General features: G+C 43.4%; 1 protein-coding gene across 1 annotated transcript in view; it reads left to right on the top strand.

Moving 5' to 3' along the window:
• Nucleotides 1-19,747, top strand: part of CD180 (CD180 molecule) — a 138,043-nt gene that overhangs the window by 99,226 nt on the left and 19,070 nt on the right. Inside the window, exon 2 of the mRNA XM_069223011.1 lies at nucleotides 9,985-10,151. Within this exon, the coding sequence (XP_069079112.1) occupies nucleotides 9,985-10,151 (167 nt within the window). The remainder of the gene's footprint in view (nucleotides 1-9,984; nucleotides 10,152-19,747) is intronic.

Here is a 19,747-nt window from a genome sequence, read left to right as displayed (position 1 = left end):
AAGGCTATCGGTTGAAAGAGACAAGTGAACAGGATTTTGGGATTGAATTACTCCCCGTTTTGAATTTCAATTGTAGTTTTGGGTCAAATTTGAGAAAAATTTTACTTTTCAAAGCGTTAAAGAGTACGCTAAAGGGAGATTAATATATTCCAGCTAGAGTAGGAGAAATTTGCCCACCAGAAGGTACTCTGGCATATATTGTAATTGAGGAGAGAGGTACTGGAGCATGTCTTTGGTTAAAACATTGGTGCGGAATTACAGAGAAGGAAGGGAGTTTAAGGTTTCCTGCCCATGGAACTTTTAATATGGGAATTTTACCAAATTTGAGAAAAGTGCTGTACGATTTAAAACCTCCTCCGAGACCAGCACAATTTGAAGCTTTAGCTATTTGGGAATTAGTGGCCAGTCAACAAAAGAATTGTAAATTTGAGAGAAGAATGAGAAAAGCGGAGAAGACATTAGCAGAAGCTAGATGGGACAATGAGCTAAACTGTTGGAGAACTGAGACTTTACAGGGAATTAAAATGTTTCCTACAATTACACAAGAGAAAGAGAGCGGTGTCAAACAAAAGAATAAAAAGTAAAATGAAGACTCTTCTGAAGAAGATGAGTCAAAGTCACTTGAGTGAAATTACAGTACTGTCAGAACGAGGTGAAATATTTGGGACACCAAATAGATAAGGGCACGAAAAAAGTTATCAAAGAGAGGGTTACAGCTATTTTGCAGATGAATCCTCCAGTCACACAGAGATGTCAGGATGTTTCTGGGAATGGTGAGTTATTGTCGCCAAAGGATTCACAATTTTTCTGTTATTTCAAAGCCATTAAAGAGACTGACCCACAAGGACATAACAGACCCAGTACCCTTTGATGAAAATTGAATGAAAGCTTTTACCAAGTTGAGAGAGTTTGTGCAGAGCAAAAGCTTTGGGAATGCCTGACTACACCAAACCATTTATATTGTTTTGTGATGAGAAAAATGTATGTGCTCTTTCTGTCCTTACACAGGTACATGGTGGTGTTAATCGACCAGTAGCATATTTTTCTGCTACTATGAATCCAGTCGCAGCAGCTTTACCTCGCTGTTTGCGAGCTGTGGCAGTGGCTGGTACTTTTATGAGACAATGTGAAGCTATTGTGATGGGATGTTTTTTTTACTGTTTTGGTCCCTCATTCTGTTGAAGTCCTTCTTACCAGGACTAAAACCCAATATCTGACAAATGCAAGCCTTACTAAATATGAGCTGATAATATTGGGCTCTCCAAATGTTACCTTGAAAAGATGTACAGTGCTTAACCCAGCAACCGTACTACCAATTGACAATGTTGAAATTGAGAATCTGAAAGAAGTTGAACATGATTGTCTGGAGGTTACTGAATAGTGTACAAAACCCAGACCTGATATTAAAGATACCCCGCTAAAAGAGAACAATGACATTATTTTTATTGATTGTTCCTGTTTAGGAAATAACGAGGGAACATTGAAAGCTGGCTATGCTGTGTGCACAATTTCTGGTATACTCAAAGCTTCATGGCATCTCAGAGTATTTTCTGCACAAATTGCAAGAGCCTGTTGTATTAGTGCACAGCTTAAAGTTAAATGTTTTATGGATAGCCACTATGGATTTAAAATTGTTCATGACTTTGATCTGTTGTGGGCACAGAGAGGTTTCATGGCCTCTTCTGGTTCACCAATTAGAAATGGTGATAGAAGTCATGATTTGTTACAAGCCCTACAATTACCTGAGAAGATTGATGTGGTCAAATGCAGTCTACATCAGAAATCAAATGATTTTGTTTCAAAAGGAAATGCTTATGCAGATCAGGTTGCTAGATATTGCGCCTTGAATTGTATTTTAATTAAAGAAGAATGTCAGAAATTTGAAAATGATGAAAGAAATGCAAATTACTTGTTAACCACAATTGATATGTAGGATGAAATTAAATCTCTCCAAGAAAATATGTCTGATGAAGAGAGAATGGATACAATTAAAATGTGTTCAAAGAGATGCAGATGATCTCTGTGTCTCAACTGAAGGTCAGGTAGTTTTGCCAAACTGTCTACTGACGCAAATGGCGAGACATTCTCATGGTCAAGCACATATTGGTATAGATGCAATGATCGAACTTTTAAAAAGTTCTGGTTTAATCCGAAGTTTAGACTGGTTGCCGAAGCAATTTGTTACAGATGTGTCATATGCCAACACAATAATGTGAGTCACATTAGAAGAGCAGGATGGCCATTTAACAGAATGCAAATGAACTTCATTGAAATGCCTGTGTGTGGTGGTTGGAGATATCTTTTGGTGATTGTTTGTATTTTTAGTCGCTGGATTAAAGCTTACCCTACACGTAGAAATCAAAGTGTTACAGCAGAGCTTTTGCTTAGAGAATTGATACCAAGGTTCAGATTTCCAGCCTCTTTAGAATCAGATAAAAGAAAATACTTTTATGATGAAGTGATAAAAGGACTATGTTCAGCCTGAAACATTGAGCAGAAGTTTCAGTGTAGCTATCGACCTGAAGCAACTGGATTGGTAGAGCAAATGAATTGGTACACTGAAAGCACAACTTGCAAAGATGTGTCCATCTACGAATCTGAAATGGCCAGATGAGTTGCCTTTGGTTTTGATAAGCATGAGAAACAAACCTGAGAGAAAGACAGGACTACCTCTCCATGAAATCCTCATAGGTAGAGCAGTGAGGCTGCCAGCTGTTCCTGCAAATGCTCTTGTGACTACAACAAATGATATGGTGCTGGATTACTGCAAGAATCTAGCTTATGTGGTTCGCTCTTTCTCTCATCGGAGTGCAACCATCCCAGAATCAGTGTCACAGTCTGCGGCTGGCGACTGGGTGGTGGTCAAGAAGCATGTGAGTAAAACTTGTCTGGAACCTAGGAAGAAGGGTCCGTATCAAGTCGTACTTGTGACCACGATTGCTGTGAAGTGCGCTGGGATCCTGAACTGGATTCATGCCAGCCACACAAGGAAATTGCCCTATCCACTAGAAGATGAAAATGTGTTGTTGAGAGTAACGATAACCATTGAGCAGTCTCAAGTAGCAAGAAGATAGACTGTGGAAACAGAAACAGATACAGTGCAAACTGGTGAAGATCCAGGTAGACCTCTCAGAGATGAAATAGAGGTTCCTGAAGTTGCTCAAGCATCAGCAAATGAAGCAGGGCAGTTAAGTCAGAGGAGAACTGTCCCAGAAGCAGATTAGTGGGAAGATCAGTTGAAACGAATTACGTTTCCTGAAGAAGCAGCTGATGAGGTAGTTGAGTTGGATCAAAGTCCTACAGATTTGACTCCTCCTAAATTGGCGAATGGTGCAGGCACATCAAGTCAAAGTAAAAATCCTGCCGAAGCAAGAAGAGCTATAAGTCCAGTTTTGCAGAAGACGCTGCCAAAGAAAACTGTGAAAGGAGACAAGTGGTTTGAATTACAGACAAATGAAAAAGTTCCTGCTGTACTGCAGACAATAAATGAAGAGCCAGACACAACAACAAGAGCAAACACAGATGAAGATCTGACTGAAGAAGAAATAAGTGCAAACCGAAGATTAAAAAGAAAAAGAGTTGCAAGTCGAAGATACCCTGGTCCTGAATGGACATACTGTGCAACAGATGAGTGTCAACGAGAATTTTTGTCTTTTTGTTTTGATCTTGAATTTCCAGATCAAGATTTTGGAACTTAAATTTGTTTTTGAATTAAAATTTGAAACTAAAGGGCCAGCGGAACAAGAAGAACATTACATGCTACAAATGCAAATGAAAATTGTTGTTTAGCAGACCATGATGTACTGAAAAAGACTTTGAAACAGATTTTTGACAACCTGAACCGATTTTGGTAAGCTGCTAAACCAATTTTTGTCAACAGTTCTGGAGAAGAGTCCGAAAGCTGTAAATAACTGCAAATGAAATTATTTTTGATTTTGATTTTTGGCTGCATAGTTAAATATATTTGTCTTTTCTTCTACTTTCTGATTCTTTACAGGATAGATAACAAATATAATAAAGACTAATAGGTGTCACAAGTGTACGTGTATTGCTTTGGAAATTTTATGTGTGCTAGTATGTTTGTTGTTGATTGTGATCATAAGTATTCATCACACACCTGAAAATAGTTATATTAGTTCTGTAGAGACTACTACACTTTCAAAGTTATAAAAGTAGAAAAGTTTAATAGGGATGAGAAATACTTACATTTAGACCACTCACAAGGAGATCTTTATTTTAATGTTTTCTATCACTTGTTGTATGAATATGTTGAGACAATGAATGTGAGAGAGCGTCATGTTTGTACGCAAATTCCTATATCAGTGCAAGAAGGAGTAACATACCATATCTTGCCACTAACATATGGAATTAGTTATAGTCTCCTACTAACAAGGCTTTATAACCAGGAATACATTCAGTATTTCTACTCTAACATAGACTTAATGTTTTCTTTTGTTCCAATTAATCGGCACTTGAATAACATTGCCAAAGAAAAAAACATTGACATTTTGGGAGATTTTTTTTTAGCCTAAACTAACATTTGGGACTGCCTATGCACAGCTCAACAATCTTACATGCTTGCTTCCACCAGTAGAAATGTCCTTTTTAGAGCAAACTGATGACAGGAGAAAGGCTTGGAAGGAGAAAATAGAGAAAGGGTTAGTGAAGAGGACATTTAGAAATTACTACGCATTTAGTGAAACTAAAACCCAAGGGAAGTTAGATTTAGATTTGACACTTTGTTGGAATGAGTGAATGCAGACATGTATTTCTTTATTATAAGAATACTTGGGACTTAATGCTAAATGGCCAGGACCCTGTTATTCCAGGAGTTTATTACATCTGTGGAAAGAATGCTTAGTATCGTCTCCCAAGGGGATGGTATGGGACTTGCTATTTGGAAGTTGTGCTCCCGAAAATTTACCAAATTAACAACACAGATGATACACATAATTCAAATGAATTGCAAAGACCAAGACCAAAAAGAGAAACATAATCTGGAATAATTGGGGATATATTTGGAGCAATTATTCCTTCTCTAGGAGTTGTTCTGAATGCTCTGAAAATTAGAAAGTTGTCTGCTATTGCAGATAACATGCTAACTGACTTTTCTGGAGCTGTAATTTTAATGGATACTGAAATGACTGTGATCCGTTCAATGGTTCTTCAGAACAGTCTTGTGTTAGACATCATTTTAGCAAAAGAAGGCGGAGTCTGCCGGATGCTTAAATCAAAACATTGTTGTGCATACATTCCTGTGTCAACATCAGGACAGTGCGCGCTCTACGGGTGACGTAAATGCAAAAACCCAGTCCTAATGAAGATGCATATTTCATGCATTGTGTTTCTATGCAGTATGATAACCTTTTGCATTGCAGAACTTTCACCTTGAAAAGTCAACAATGCTGTTTGTAATTCATTGTTCATTTGCAAGGCTTGTTTGCAGGACTACAGGGTGTGGTCCTTTATTCTAAGACTTTCTAGAAGTCTTTCTTGCTGCACGGTTGGGTGTGGCTCATGGGCGGGGCTTGGCTCTAAATAAGGGAGCCAGGCAAGCTCCTCGTGCTTACTATTCAGAGGTCCCGGTGCAGAGCAGCAGCATTTTCCAGAGCTCCTGTCCCGGAGGCCTAACCTGCCATTTCCAGGCCTGCTCTTACTTATTTGGTGATCTTCAGGCAGGGTGGAAAGGCGGAGGTCGGGTTAGGCCCGACTCAGTTTTCTAGTAACTTTTGAGTTTTGGGCCTCATCTTGAAATTGCGTGTACGTGATAATTTCATGGCATTTATCTTGTGAATTCCGAATCGGCAACAGTGTGCGATTCCTTCCAGACATTTATTTTGTGGTATTCAGATCGGCAGTGTGCGCAATCATTTCATGGCATTTACCTTGTGAATTCCGAATTGGCAACAGTGTGCACAATTCCTTCCAGGCATTTATTTTGTGGTATTCAGATCAGCAGTGTGCGTGATCATTTCATGGCATTTACCTTGTAAATTCCGAATCGGCAACAGTGTGCGCGATTCTTTCCAGGCATTTATTTAGTGGCTTTTAGATCAGCAGTGTGCGCGATCATTTCATGGTCTTTGAATCGTGAATTCCGAATAGGCAGCAGTGTGTGCAATTCCTTTTCAGACATTTACTGCTTGGCAATCAGATCGGCAGTGTGTGCGATCATTTCATGGCATTTACATTGTGAATTCTGAGTCGGCAACAGTGCGCGCGATACCTTCCAGGCATTTTCTTTGTGACATTCAGATTGGCAGTGCGCGCGGTCATTTCATGGCATTTACATTGTGAATTCTGAATAGGCGGAGTGCGCGATTCTTTTTCCTGCATTTAAATCTTGAAAGTATAGATCGGCGTTGTGCGCGATTATTTCATTGCATAATAATCTAGATGTTCGAATCGGCAACAGAGTGCGCAATTCTTTCCTGATGCTTAAACGTTTGAAATAAAGATCGGCGAAGTGTGCGATCATTTTTTGACATTGAAACTTAGATGAGTGGTTTGATTAAAGAGCATAACATTCCCTGAAAGTTTAAGTCTTGAAAATTCTTAATTAGAAAATGACATAGGAGTGTATTTCATGGTATTTGTACAGTTCATTCATGTAGAGATGAAACCATGTGTTCCTTGATTCTTGCTACAATGCAGAGAGTGTTCTAAACAGTATTTTGGAGAGAGTTTATTGTTCAAAATATAATATGCTAATCCTGGAATGTTCATGTGAAAACCTTGCATAACCTTTTCTTGATTTCCAGGTACCTAGATCCCTGACGCTAGTTATAGTGAAGTCTTAGGCCATTCATGTTTTTAGCATAAGTGTTTTATTTTAAAACAAAACGTATTGACAGTCATTGTGATTAATCTTGCAATTGTGTTGTTTAACCTTTGCTTCCACAGGTCTCCTTCCCCACTGTTCCCAACCCAAACCCCATTCCCCCACTTGGCCATTCTTTAACTCTGTGCTATATAATTAGTGGAGTTTGGAGCTGCCAAGAGGTGGACATGTTGGGAACATGCGCAAGCCCCGAGGATCTGGTCTCCTTGACATCCTGACAATAGTAAAGGAATCAGAAATTTTATTAAGAGCCTGAGAGATTCAAATTCAGACTTAAAAGATCTGAAAGAGCCAGGGTTATGGGAAAATGTTGGCAAAAGTGTGACAAATGTGAGAAATTGGCTGGGTAATCTTGGTAAACGGATTGTGGTAAAAATTCTAAGACCATTATTGATTGTAATTACTTGTGTCAATTATACTTTCGGATTTTACAAACTGTATAAACTGATTAAGAAAAAGCAAATGAAAAATGATTAGAGGGTAAGAATTGAGACTTGAGAAACTGAAAAGAAAACAATTTTATGAATTAAGACAAACTGAAAATTGGAGAAATACAAGAAAGAATAGATGTATTAGAGAGACTAAGGGGGTCATTCTGACCCTGGCGGTCATTGACCGCCAGGGTCAACGACCGCGGGAGCACCGCCAACAGGCTGGCGGTGCTCCCAAGGGCATTCTGGTCAGAAACGGAAAACCGGCGGTCTCCCGCCGGTTTTCCGCTGCCCTGAGGAATCCTCCATGGCGGCGCAGCTTGCTGGGCCGCCATGGGGATTCCGACCCCCTCACCGCCATCCTGTTCCTGGCGGTTGTGACCGCCAGGAACAGGATGGCGGTGAGGGGTGTCGTGGGGCCCCTGGGGGCCCCTGCAGTGCCCATGCCAATCGCATGGGCACTGCAGGGGCCCCCGTAAGAGGGCCCCTAAAAGATTTTCAGTGTCTGCCATGCAGACACTGAAAATCGCGACGGGTGCTAATGCACCCGTCGCACCCTTCCCACTCCGCCGTTTCCATTCGGAGCCGGCTTCCTCGTGGGAAGGGGTTTCCCACTGGGCTGGCGGGCGGCCTTCTGGCGGTCGCCCGCCAGCCCAGCGGGAAACACAGAATACTCGCGGCGGTCTTCTGACCGCTTAGCGGTATTATGTTGGGGGAACTTTGGCGGGCGGCCTCCGCCGCCCGCCAAAGTTAGAATCACCCCCTAAGTCTTAGGCTACTATAAATGAATTGATAAATTAATTAATATAGTTTTGTGATGACATATACAGTCATCAGAGGAGGGACTGTTAGAGTGTGAAAATCACTAATACAATTGCATGATTAACTGAAAGAAAAATGTGCGTTTAAAAGTGCAAGGCTGAAGTGAAAATGATGCCTACACTGATAATTGACACAAATATTTCAAAAATGAAAATAAATCACTGTCTCATTAAATGTATGTTATGTTTTACTAACTGAGAGTAATGAAAAATTAATAATTCCATGTTCAGAAAATAAATAGTTTGAGTTTTATGAAATGTTGTACACTGTACCTTTTACAGCGTTTTTTAAAAGGCATATGTTAAGCTAATTCAGAATTAAATAAATGTGCTGCTTAGAAAGTTTTCTGTTCTATCTGAAACATCCTGTGTTATGATCTAATGTCCAAGGGAAATGTTCTTGTGCTGTAACTTTTGAAACATTTGTTTAGTTCCTGACAGAGAGTGTTCCACAGAAAACAATGGCTTTCAGTAGTTTTATGTAGTTTAAAACATTTTATTTCTGTGAAAGAAACTGGTGTTGGTAGTGAAAGGAGCTGAACCAATGAGGGAAAAAAGAACACAAGACGTGCAACATCAAGAAATGTGCTTTAGTTTTAATTGGTTCTGTCCAAAACTACCCTATAGTATCACCAATGGCAGAATATCTAGATACTTTTTTGGGGACTTTAATATTGTGATGTAAGCTCAGACTTTCAGGAGATTTTGCTTTGTCCTTTGCTGTGATCAGTCTTATGCAGAATTCTTCCCTGCTTTTTAGAGAGCAGTTCTTCCGTGTTCTTGGCTGAGTTCAGATGTGCTTTTATTTTTGCTAGTGAAATACTATGCTATGTGCCACTGACAGTTCAGATGCATGAAGGCCAAATATTACTGAACTGTTCCCAGATATTTCACTGTACACTGAAGATGACCAGAAGATGCTCCACTGAAGAAGACTTTGCTGCCTGCTGAACCCATTAAGGAGAGGTATAAAACAAATTGCACATTTGTCTTTTTAGCAGGTTTTCATGTTTTTCTCTTCTAGAAACCCAACTGCTAATTTTGATCGCGCCATAGATAGATGTTTTCCAAGTGAGTTTTTGTCTTCTTTTTCTTTTTGCATGAAGTCCAACATGCTCAATCTAATTAGGGTAATAGTTGGAATGACACATTCTGAATTGGCTGCACAAAATAGCTGACTGTGAATAATACATCTGTGTTAACACAATGTATTTAATCTCAACTGTGCATCTGATATTGCTGTTAATCTGTATGGTGATTCTTGAGTGCCTAATGATTCATATTCTATCGAAGCTGAGATTCTTTAGAAGGTTTAGTCACTCTGTGTTATTCATGTATCTTTATAATTTGGTTTTGAGCTTGGTTTAAGTGATTTTAGCATTGTTAATCTAAAGGACAATAAATGTTTGAACTTTATTAAACTGGTGTGGTGATTCATGGCCAAATAGGTCATGGCGTGTTTAAATTACTGACTCTGATGTTGATTAATGATGGTATTGTTTGGTTTTGTTTATTGCTGACTTTGTTTTGTTCAGAGCCAAACACTCACACCTATCTGAGTCCAAAGGTTCATTTGACCTCATGAGGGTTGATGGTTGGTTACCCTTACGTGTCTCCTTATAAAATAAATTATCAAAACAAATATAAAGTAGGACACGCCCACAGAATAAACCCCACATGCCCAATACATTGCACACTATGGGTAGAATGTGTGCAATGTGGCAAGTGAAATCTCTGTAGACCAGTAGAATTAGTACAGTTCTTTGAAAACCAAATGCAAACGAAGCCAAGTTTGATCTCAGATTTGCTTTGTTTTTGTTTTACGAGCATGTGTCTGAGGTTATGATAAACGAGTTCAGTACATTTTTAATACATGTATTTCCTTTCTTAGGTTATTGGAGATGAAAGCTACACCTGCTGTGATTTAGGACTAAATGAGATTCCTGAAAGTCTTCCATCCAGTCTGAAAATTCTGGACTTCAGTTTCAATGCTATTTTTGCCATTTACCAATCCACTTTCAGCAGACTTCGGAGTCTGAGACACTTAGACTTAACCAGGTGTAGTAGCCCATGGTTTCACATTTTTATCATATTTAAGTATTTTAAAGAGCACTTTGTATACTGTTACTTTTATAATTTATTGAGTCATTTTGCTGTAACAAAATTATTAATTGATGGACTTAACATTGGTTTTCATGTGGCATTCTAGCTAAGCACTACACACTTCAATATATGTCACAGTCTTCAGTATATGCTTAGGGACACATTTAATTAAACTGTGCACATAGGATCCATCTCAAAGTTCTGCTCTAGTACATTCTTAAAAATCTCACATCAGTTAAACAACCAGGTCAGTGCTTCCAAAACGTTTTAGAACCACAACCCAATTTTAAGAACAACAAAGTTTTGTAACCCACCTAGCTTTAATGGACATGAGGCGGTGGTGATTTTTTTTAATGTAAAAACAGCAATTGCGTGTAAACATCACGACCTTGGCTACGCCCTTCAACATCAGACTGTTTTCAAAATATGAATCTGCCCATAAAAGTGTTAGATGTTCAACTGCACTGGAGTCTGGGGCAGGAGCACTTTCATACTGGGGTGCTGGCCTTTGGCATTCATGTACTAAAATCACAAGGCTTCTGAACATGTTGGTGTTGATACCACTGATTTTAGCAAATAGGAAAAACTATTTCTGCAGCATGGTGTGGGGGTAAGGCCCATATCAGTTTTGAAGTTAAGAAAACAAGGCCCAGTGGTGCACTTTGGACCCTGTATGTATATTTCTTTGCAGTTTTATGTAATGTAAAGAAGGCTCATTGGCACTAGGCTCCTTACATGAGCACCAGACTGTATTACACAATTCCAGATTCATTTTACTTTAAGCACAGGAGGTAATTGATTTGGCCAGATTCAAAGGATGTTTAGCCAATGTAGGGACTACAACCTGATTCCACAAGTCCAAAGTTGGCAGCTTTAGCCATTAGGCCACATCTATGTTTTCCTCTCAGAGAAGAGGATTTTCCGGGAGGACACAACCGCTATGCTGCCTAAGTATTGTCACAAGAATTCCACTTTCAGCAGGGCTTCGCCCCTTTCTCAGTCAACAGACGGTGTCTCATAGAGTATAATTTGCCCCTGAGCTCCACACTGTGTGAAGCCACATTAGAATTGAAGGTGGCAGTGGAGCTGCTAGACCCCGCCTTGTGAAAGAATGGAGAAGTCGGCAAGCCCATGCGAAGATGCAGTGGTATAAGAATGGGGGGCTGAGCAATGCACTCGGAACAGTGTTAGGCTGCAGGTGTTGAATGTTGGGGTGGATGTGCTGTGATATGTTGGTGCTTCATGTACAGCAGATAATACAATTGGATTCCCTTAATTTTTCTATTGTCTATGATGGTGGCAGTTTGATAGCAGCTGGATGAACTGTTATTATGCCTTAATTTTTTTCTGGTCTCTAGCTGGAAACTGCGATTTTTGAAAGTTGGGCTGAAATGTATCTGCACTATGTGTGATTTCTGCTGGGGCCCTGTCTGTCATAGCTAGGAGGCTAGCAAATGAAACCTCCAGCTATTTCATCGCTGAGATGCTCAATTGTGAGCATGCCTCCAAAGGGGAATAAAGCTTAACCACTAAAGTGTGGCAAGCATCACGTTTTTTATTTAGTGGGAGGGCTCTACACTGTCCAGTGAATCTGGAGTACCTGCTTCCACTAGTACGTATGCCTTAACATATTCAGGGCTTACCCACAGCTATTGCAGCCACCTTAGATGCTGCGGACACCGGGTAAAGAACAGGATACTTACTCCTGGATCAAACAGCAGTAAACAAAGACCCTGGGGAGATTATACAACAGGTGGTTGAAACGACTAAAGAAATGGCAACTGTGTTTACTGGGAATCCTGGGTGGGTGGGTGAGAGAGAATTGGAGGACCCATGGGTGTCACTGAAGTAGGCATCTCATGTTCTGCAGCCATCCAAAAAATTACCACCAGGCAATTTCTTGGGTATTAATGTATCCCGACATGCTTCAAGTCCTGAGGCCCGTGTGGATAGGGAACCAGGTCTGATTGCATAAGGTACAATATTTGCTAACACCTCCTTTAGAGGTACTCCTTCTCGCCTGTGTGTGAGTCCCAGAAGTGAAAGGAGGGAGGTTGACTTTCATGTTCTACCTGCGGCACAAAACTGAGGCTGAAGCTCAGCATATTTGGCAGGAAAAAACCCTAGCCCTACAAAACCTAACAACAAGCCAACAGGTAATAAATTTGGAAACCCAAAGTATGGTCAGTATATAACCTGGTGAGTAAATCCCTCCTCATCCCCTAGAAAGGTGTCTGCAAATGGATGGCTCCAGCTCCTGATGCTCTTGTTCATAGAAGTGCTGGGTGAAATTAAGTGTCAGTGTTAGCTGGCAGATTTTGACAATGAGATCAAACAGTGGTTGGGGGAATAAAAAGTCAGTTGGCACAATTTGCAAATCTCTGCGATAAGCTAGAACAACAAATCTCAGAATGCAAGGATAAAATAGAGGCTGCTTCATCTCAGTTGATGCAGTTTGAGAAAGGGATTAAGCTTCTTTCTGAAACACAGGAACAATTGAAGAACCACTCAAGATGGTGAAACCTCAGAATCCTTGGGGTACCGTAAGGAAAGGACGACAGTGTGGGTCCAATTGCTTATGTGGAATCATTGATGAGGTCCTACACCCTCCCTGAATTTTTGCGGGATATGACTACCATGCAGCACATAGATTGCCTTCGCATATCCAATACTGAAAGCCCTCATACTATTTTGGTTAACTTTGCAGACTAGCAGATTGACTAAAACCACTAAGGAGAAACTTTTTGCCACAAAAAAACTGAATTCATTTTTTAGCTGTTCTCCAATATGACTTTTGAAAGAGCATACCATCTGAGGGAATTTATGAGATCTATATTTTTCAGTTTGTGTGTGAAGGTCATACACCAGTGGTATGGTTGTATAGTCTCAGGGGTAGTGAGCACATTCACTGTTGAAATAGCTTTGTGAAGTAAAAAACGGCAGCAAAAAATACTGGGAGGGTCACCCGGAGTCTTGATCTGGAATTCTTGCAAGGGTTTAGTTTAAAACAAGACATAGGGACACTGTTAAGCACCTTTGACTTGCTGAACACACAGGGCTAATCATCTTGAATAATGCTTACAGGCTAGGATTTTTGAGACCCACCAAAAACTGGCGTACGACCCACTAGTTGGTCCCAACTCACAGTTTTGGAAATGCTAATTTAGACAGAAGAAAAGCTATTGATTGTCAAACACTATTAACTAAGCAGTTTGTAAAAGCCCTTTTAACTAAACTGGAATTCCCTTCTAACAAAGTTCCAACAGTATACAGTGTGTAATTACAAATCAGGTGGTGTAGCCAGGTACAGAGATACTGGGTACCTGGAATTAACAATTCCGGCACCTAACTATATCTATTACAATTAGAATATATAGACCTGATGTACTGGGTGGAATTCTACAGGAATTCTTATTTCAATGGGGTTAAGTGCACAGATTTTCCACCAGTTGCCAAATGATGGTAAATATGTGTGTAGGGGCATTGGGGATCACTGGGTTAGGAGGGCTGGGAGAGGGGAGGGTGCCTGAAGAGAGGGGAGGAGATAACCTGGCAAGGGGAAGAATTACATACTCTCCCTTAGAATGGGGTTGGGCAGACTTAATTGCAGTCCCCTCCCAAGGTGATGTTGTCAGCCAGTTATTCTGACAGGTAAAATCAAGTCCAGTTTCCCACCAACCCAGAAAATGAACCACTCATAATTGAGCTAAGTAGTGTTTCATCTGGTAATTCCGCTCTGCTCTACTCATAATCTGGGCCAAAGTGTGGTTGAAATGCACGAAAAGGCTGATTTAAAAAGTAATGGTGGTATCGCAACTCAATAATTGAATGTCACAGTGTTATGGTGCTGTGTCATTCCTGTAACTCCCTTATTCATCTTCGGTGCATTAGCAAAGGTTACATATGTGTTACTCAGTAACAGTCCACTTTCACCACCCCCAAATCACTCTTTGACTGTATTTTTGTCTCTGACCATGTTTAGCACGCCACTGCTTTTTGGCCAGGCTTGTTCTTTTGAAATATAACTTACATACAATATTAATAGGTTAACATGTCATTGGAAATTCCTGTAAATGTGAAGATGGCACAGCAATAAATTATATGTTTTGCATAAGGTAGACCTATGCATTTCAGCTTCGCTGTTTTGGGAAAATACAATCATCCACGTGACAATTGGGAACATGAAGCCTTGATCAGTAAAGCAATGCCTCCACAGATTTTAATACAGGCTCAGAATTCGCACAGGAAAGATATCCTCAAAGTTACACATGTTTTATAGGCTCTGATAGCTACCCATCTGGTTATGGAGATTGTGAGAATTTTTTACTGTTGGTTGAGTGCGAGTGAAACCCTACTCAAGCAACAGCCAAAATCCTCATCAGGGTGAACCACAAAAAGTCAGTGAATTAACCTGTGCTTAAACGTTTGGTAGCTTGGCACAAAAGCAATCTTGCTAACTTAGAGGCAATGTGTAAAGTATTTATGCAGCACAAAAACAGTAATAAAGTGTAAAAGACAGCACAAGAAAAGTCCCACAACAATTTAGGAGACTAGAGAAGAATGTAATACATTATTTGACACCAAACCCAAAAAAATCCATTTAAAAGAACCAGAGATATGACATTTTAAAGGTTTAAGTTAAAAATAGTGCTTCAACTGTGGTTATGTGGCCATGCCGAATTGGGACAAAGTCACAAGTTTAGGCTGACTGCGATGGAGTGCAGGCCAGATAGGGTTACCAAGTTAGGCCCACTGAGAATTGAACCTTCTGTCTTTGATGTGGGGTGCTGCGCTGGGTAGTGGCAGTTCTGAGAAATGATGAGGTGTTCTGCACCCAGATGCACTTTGCTGTGTCAATTGTAATGAGGAGATGTGAGGGCTGCAAGGAGAGGTTTGTGTTGAGTTGCGTCACGTTGCATCAATTCTGATGAGGAGCTGCAAGTGCTGCATCAGGGTGATTTGTTTCTGATGGGGAGCACAGCTTGGCTGGCAGAGTACCTTTATTCTCACTTCCAAGTGTTCAGAAGTGGGGAAGACACTACTTAGGGGGTTAGGACTCACAACAAGCAGAGTCCATGTGCAGGTTTATGATAGTTGGAGCCTTTTTCTGTTCCTGAGGCTCTGATCAGGAGGCTAGCCAACTAGACACTGGAGTCACTCTGGTGGTCCTTGGTCCAAGGTGCAGAGCCAATCCTTCTTCCTCAGGTAGCAGATCAGCAGAGCAGTAAAGTAGCTGGCTGGTCAATCCTTCTTATAGCACAGCAGGTCTTCTGAGTCTTCCACAGGTCCAGAAGTGATCTGAAGAGTGGGTCAGAGGGTCCCATTTCCATACCTGGTGCATCCTTTGAAGTAGAAGTTTCTAGAAGTTCCCCTTTAAAAAATGCTTGGAATTTCTTGCCTTCCTGTCCTGTCTCCAGCCTGGCTACAGGCACAAAGGATGAGTATGAACTTCTTTGTGTGAAAGCAGGGCACATCCTATTGACTTGCAAGTGGGGCTGTGTATAGCTATGCCCCCACCTGACCAAAGGTGGTCCATCCAGGTGGTCCACCTAACCTCTCTATTGTGTGGCTGTGTGGGAGAACTATACAAAGGCGAAGTGCCACTCACACCTAGTCATGTGACCCTGGAACAGGCTGCAGCCACCAAATAGACAGGAAAATGCCAACTTTTTAAAGTGCCATTTTCAGAATTGTGACTTAAATATGACTTTACCATTAAAGAAGAGTTTAAATTACAATTTCTCAAACACCAACTATGCTTTTCTTACCTGCCCCAATCAAACATTAGCACTTATTAAATGTAATAAGGTAGCCCAATGTTATCCAATGGGAGGGGTAGGCCTCACAGTAGTGAGAAACTCATTTGGGTGTTTTTTCACTACCAGAACATGTAAGACTTAAAAGTACATGTCCAACTTTTTATTCACAATGCACCATGCCTTAAGGGCTGTCTAGGGCCTACCGTGGGGTAACATATATAATAAGTAGGAGTCTTAGACTTGGCAAGGTGGTTATTTTGCCAAGTCGAATTGACAGTTGAAAACTGCTAACAGGCTGGAATGGCAGGCTGAAATCTTGATTGGCGGGGACTTAAACATAATAATGGACATAACTATACACCACTCAGTACAATGAGTGGGCCAGATCAGAGACTTTTTCCAATGGATGAGGGACTTGAGGTTAGTGGATATCTGACAGACACTAAGGGGGTCCTTACAACCCTGGCGGTCGGTGTTAAAGCGGCGGTAAAAACAGGCTGGCTGTAAAAAAAATTGAATTACGACCGTGGCGGAAACCGCCAACATAGACAGCCACTTTAACACTCCGACTGCCACGGCGGTACAAACAAACACCGCAGCGGTAACCGCCAACAGACAGTCAGAGGACAATGTACCGCCCACACTATTACAACTCACCAATCCGCCACCTTTTCCGGGGCGGATTCACAGCGAACAAAAACACGGCGGAAACAGGACTTCTAAGGGAAAACGCTCACTTCTACACACCCCACGAGGAATCAGTATGCCATGGAACCAGAGCTCCAGATTCTGCCAGCCTTTATCTTCCTGCTCCTCTACCAGGAGCACGAACGCCAGCGGCGAAGACAACGGTGAGTACTGCACCTATGACACAGGGGAGGGGAGAGGGAAAAAACAGTGACACACACACGCAACACGCAACACCCCCACCCACTACAACACACACGCTAATACAGCATGATACATAACAGTTACACCCCCCAACCCCCCCTGGAAGAATGCAAGGACAAAAGGAAATGAGTCGATTAATTGTGATTTATTCAATTACCTACATCAAAAATATTTACAAATATATACATTTATACTATATACAATTATATACACCAAGAACCCAAGTCCAAGGGATTCCACCATCATAGTCCGTGGATCACTGGGCCCAAAAGGCAGGGGCATCAGTTGGAAATAAAACAGGCACCTCAGGGGGAAGAGAAAGGGGGCCACCTCAGCCGGTTGAGTGCACGACGCCAGATCCACGAGGGGGCTCCATGCCCTCTGTTCAATCCTGGGAAGTGCAAAGCCACAGTCTCACAAGTTTCTACAGTGTGTGGTTTGCCCATTGTTCAATCCTGGGGAGTGCAAAGCCACAGTCTCACAAGTCTCTACAGTGGGTGGTTTGCCCACTGTTCAATCCTGGGGAGTGCAAACCCACAGTCTCACAAGTCTCTACAGTGGGTGGTTTGCCCACTGTTCAATCCTGGGGAGTACAAAGCCACAGTCTCTCAAGTGGATAACATTCTCCACTGGTTCTGGAGGGGGCATTGTGCCCAGAGTGCTTCATCCTGCCAAGGACTGAGGTAGTGGATGGTCTTCTCCACTGGTTCTGGAGGGGGCTTTGTGCCCAGAGTGCTTCATCCTGCCAAGGACTGAGGTAGTGGATGCTCTTCTCCACTGGTTCTGGAGGGGGCTTGGTGCCCAGACTGCTTCATCCTGCTCGTGGCAGCCTCAGTAGCGTCAGAGCTTTTGGGGCTCATTGGCATGCGGTGCTGGTAGTGGCGGTGTCCTGTTAAGCGGTGCTTGTGGCGGCGGTGTCCTTGGCAGCGGTGCTTGTGGCGGTCTTGTCCTGTTCAGCGGTGCTGGTGGCGGCGGTGTCCTTAGCAGCGGTGCTTGTGGCAGCGGTGTCCTTGGCAGCGGTGCTTGTGGCGGTCTTGTCCTGTTCAGCGTTGCTGGTGGCAGCGGTGTCCTTGGCAGCGGTGCTTGTGGCGGTCTTGTCTTGTTCAGCGGTGCTGGTGGCGGCGGTGTCCTTGGCAACGGTGCTTGTGGTGGCGGTGTCCTTGGCAGCGGTTCAGCTGGTGGCGGTCTTGTCCTGGGCAGCGGGCTGCTGCTGGCGGTCCTGTCTGTGGCAGCGGGCTGCTGGCGGTCGCCTCCTGGGCAGCGGGGCTGCTGCTGGCGGTCTTCTCCTGGGCAGTGTGGCTGCTGGCGGTCGCCTCCTGGGTAGCAGGGCTGCTGCTGGCGGTCCTGTCTGTGGCAGCTGGGCTGCTGGCTGTCTTGTCCACCGTGCTGATTTTCCCAGACTTGCTGGTTTTACTGTGCCCCTTCCCCACCTTGGATGGTGTCGCAGCTGTCTCCACACTCCCAACTGCACCCCTGGGAGCGGCTTTGGTGGCTGATTTCTTTCCCCTCTCCCGCCGGGCACTAGCCAACTTTTGATGCTTGACAGGTGGGGGACTGTCCGTGCTGTGGCTCCTTGCCCCACTGGCTGCCCTGCTGACTGGCGCACTCCATAATCTGGTGACTACTGGCACCACTGGTCCCGCCGATGTTGTGGCTGAGGTGCTAGGTTGGGACCTGGAGAGTCGGCCCTAGGAGACTGAAGGGGTGGGGGAGGTGAGGGAAAGAGGTCAAGGTTGGACAGGAAAAGTTTCTTAGAAACATTGGGACAGGTAGATGGAGGGGGTTTGGGAGTGGAGGAAGAGGTAGTGGTTGTAGGAGATGTACGTTTTGTGACTTTGGGTGAAGGTGCATGGGCTGGAGGCTGTTGTGAGGTGGATGGCTGTTGGGTGGGTGTGTGGCTGCATTTGTGTACCTTGGGAGGTGGCCTCACAGACACACTGGGAGAGGACACAGGGGATGTGTGAATGGTAGTGGGGGTGGTGACTGCACGTGAGCGGGGTGCGGTGGTGTGTGTGCTGGTGATGGAGGTAGTGGCTGAGGATGTAGTGCATGCAGGTGTGAGTGGAGACGAGACAGGGAGGGAGGAGGGAGAGGAGGAGGAGGACACAGTAGAGGCAGTGGATGTTGGTGTGTCTGCATGTGTGTGATTCTTGTGTGAGTGCCTGTGGGATGTGTGGTGCTTATGTTTGCCAGAGCTTCCCTTGTGTGTTGAGGTGTGTGCATGCTGGTCTGATGGTGTGCTTAGGATAGGCTGAGGTACAGGGGTGTGGGTCTGGGTGGAGGAAGTTGGAAGGGGGAGGCTAGAGACAGGGACAATGGCTGCCATCAGTGCTGAGGCCAGAGTCTGAAAAGCTCGCTGAAGGGCTGCCTGACCAGAGTGATTGCCCTCCAGGTATGCATTGGTTTGTTGCAACTGCCTATCTACACCCTGGATGGCATTCAAAATAGTAGACTGCCCAACAGTGGGGGACCTGAGGAGGTCAATGGCCTCCGCACTGAGGGCAGCAGGGGTGACTGGGGCAGGGCCTGAGGTGCCTGGGGCAAAGGTGATGCCCACTCTCCTGGGTGAGCGGGCACGGGCAAAAGCTGAGGGGCTGCTGGGAGGGCGGTGCCGGTAGGGGGGTGGCGGCTGTACCTGTAGATGCGGGGGACACAGATGGGGCCGCCACCGCAAGGGAGATCCCATCAGAGGAGGAGTCCGTCTCGTTGGTATCAGCTCATGTTCCTGCCGTGGAGCTCCCCTCGCCCTCCGTCCCACTGGTGAATTCGGAGTCCGTAGTCTCACCCTCCAGGGCCATGTGGGATGCAGCTCCCTCCTGCTCCGGTGCCACTGCTCCTCCGCCTGATGATGCTAATGCACACTAGAACAGGGCGACCACAAAAAGGGGGGGAGGGGGAAGA

The sequence above is a fragment of the Pleurodeles waltl genome, chromosome 1_1, assembly GCF_031143425.1.
Source record: "Pleurodeles waltl isolate 20211129_DDA chromosome 1_1, aPleWal1.hap1.20221129, whole genome shotgun sequence".
NCBI lineage: Eukaryota > Metazoa > Chordata > Amphibia > Caudata > Salamandridae > Pleurodeles > Pleurodeles waltl.
Note: the sequence above shows the minus strand (reverse complement) of the source record. Positions and strands in the feature narration are given on the sequence as shown.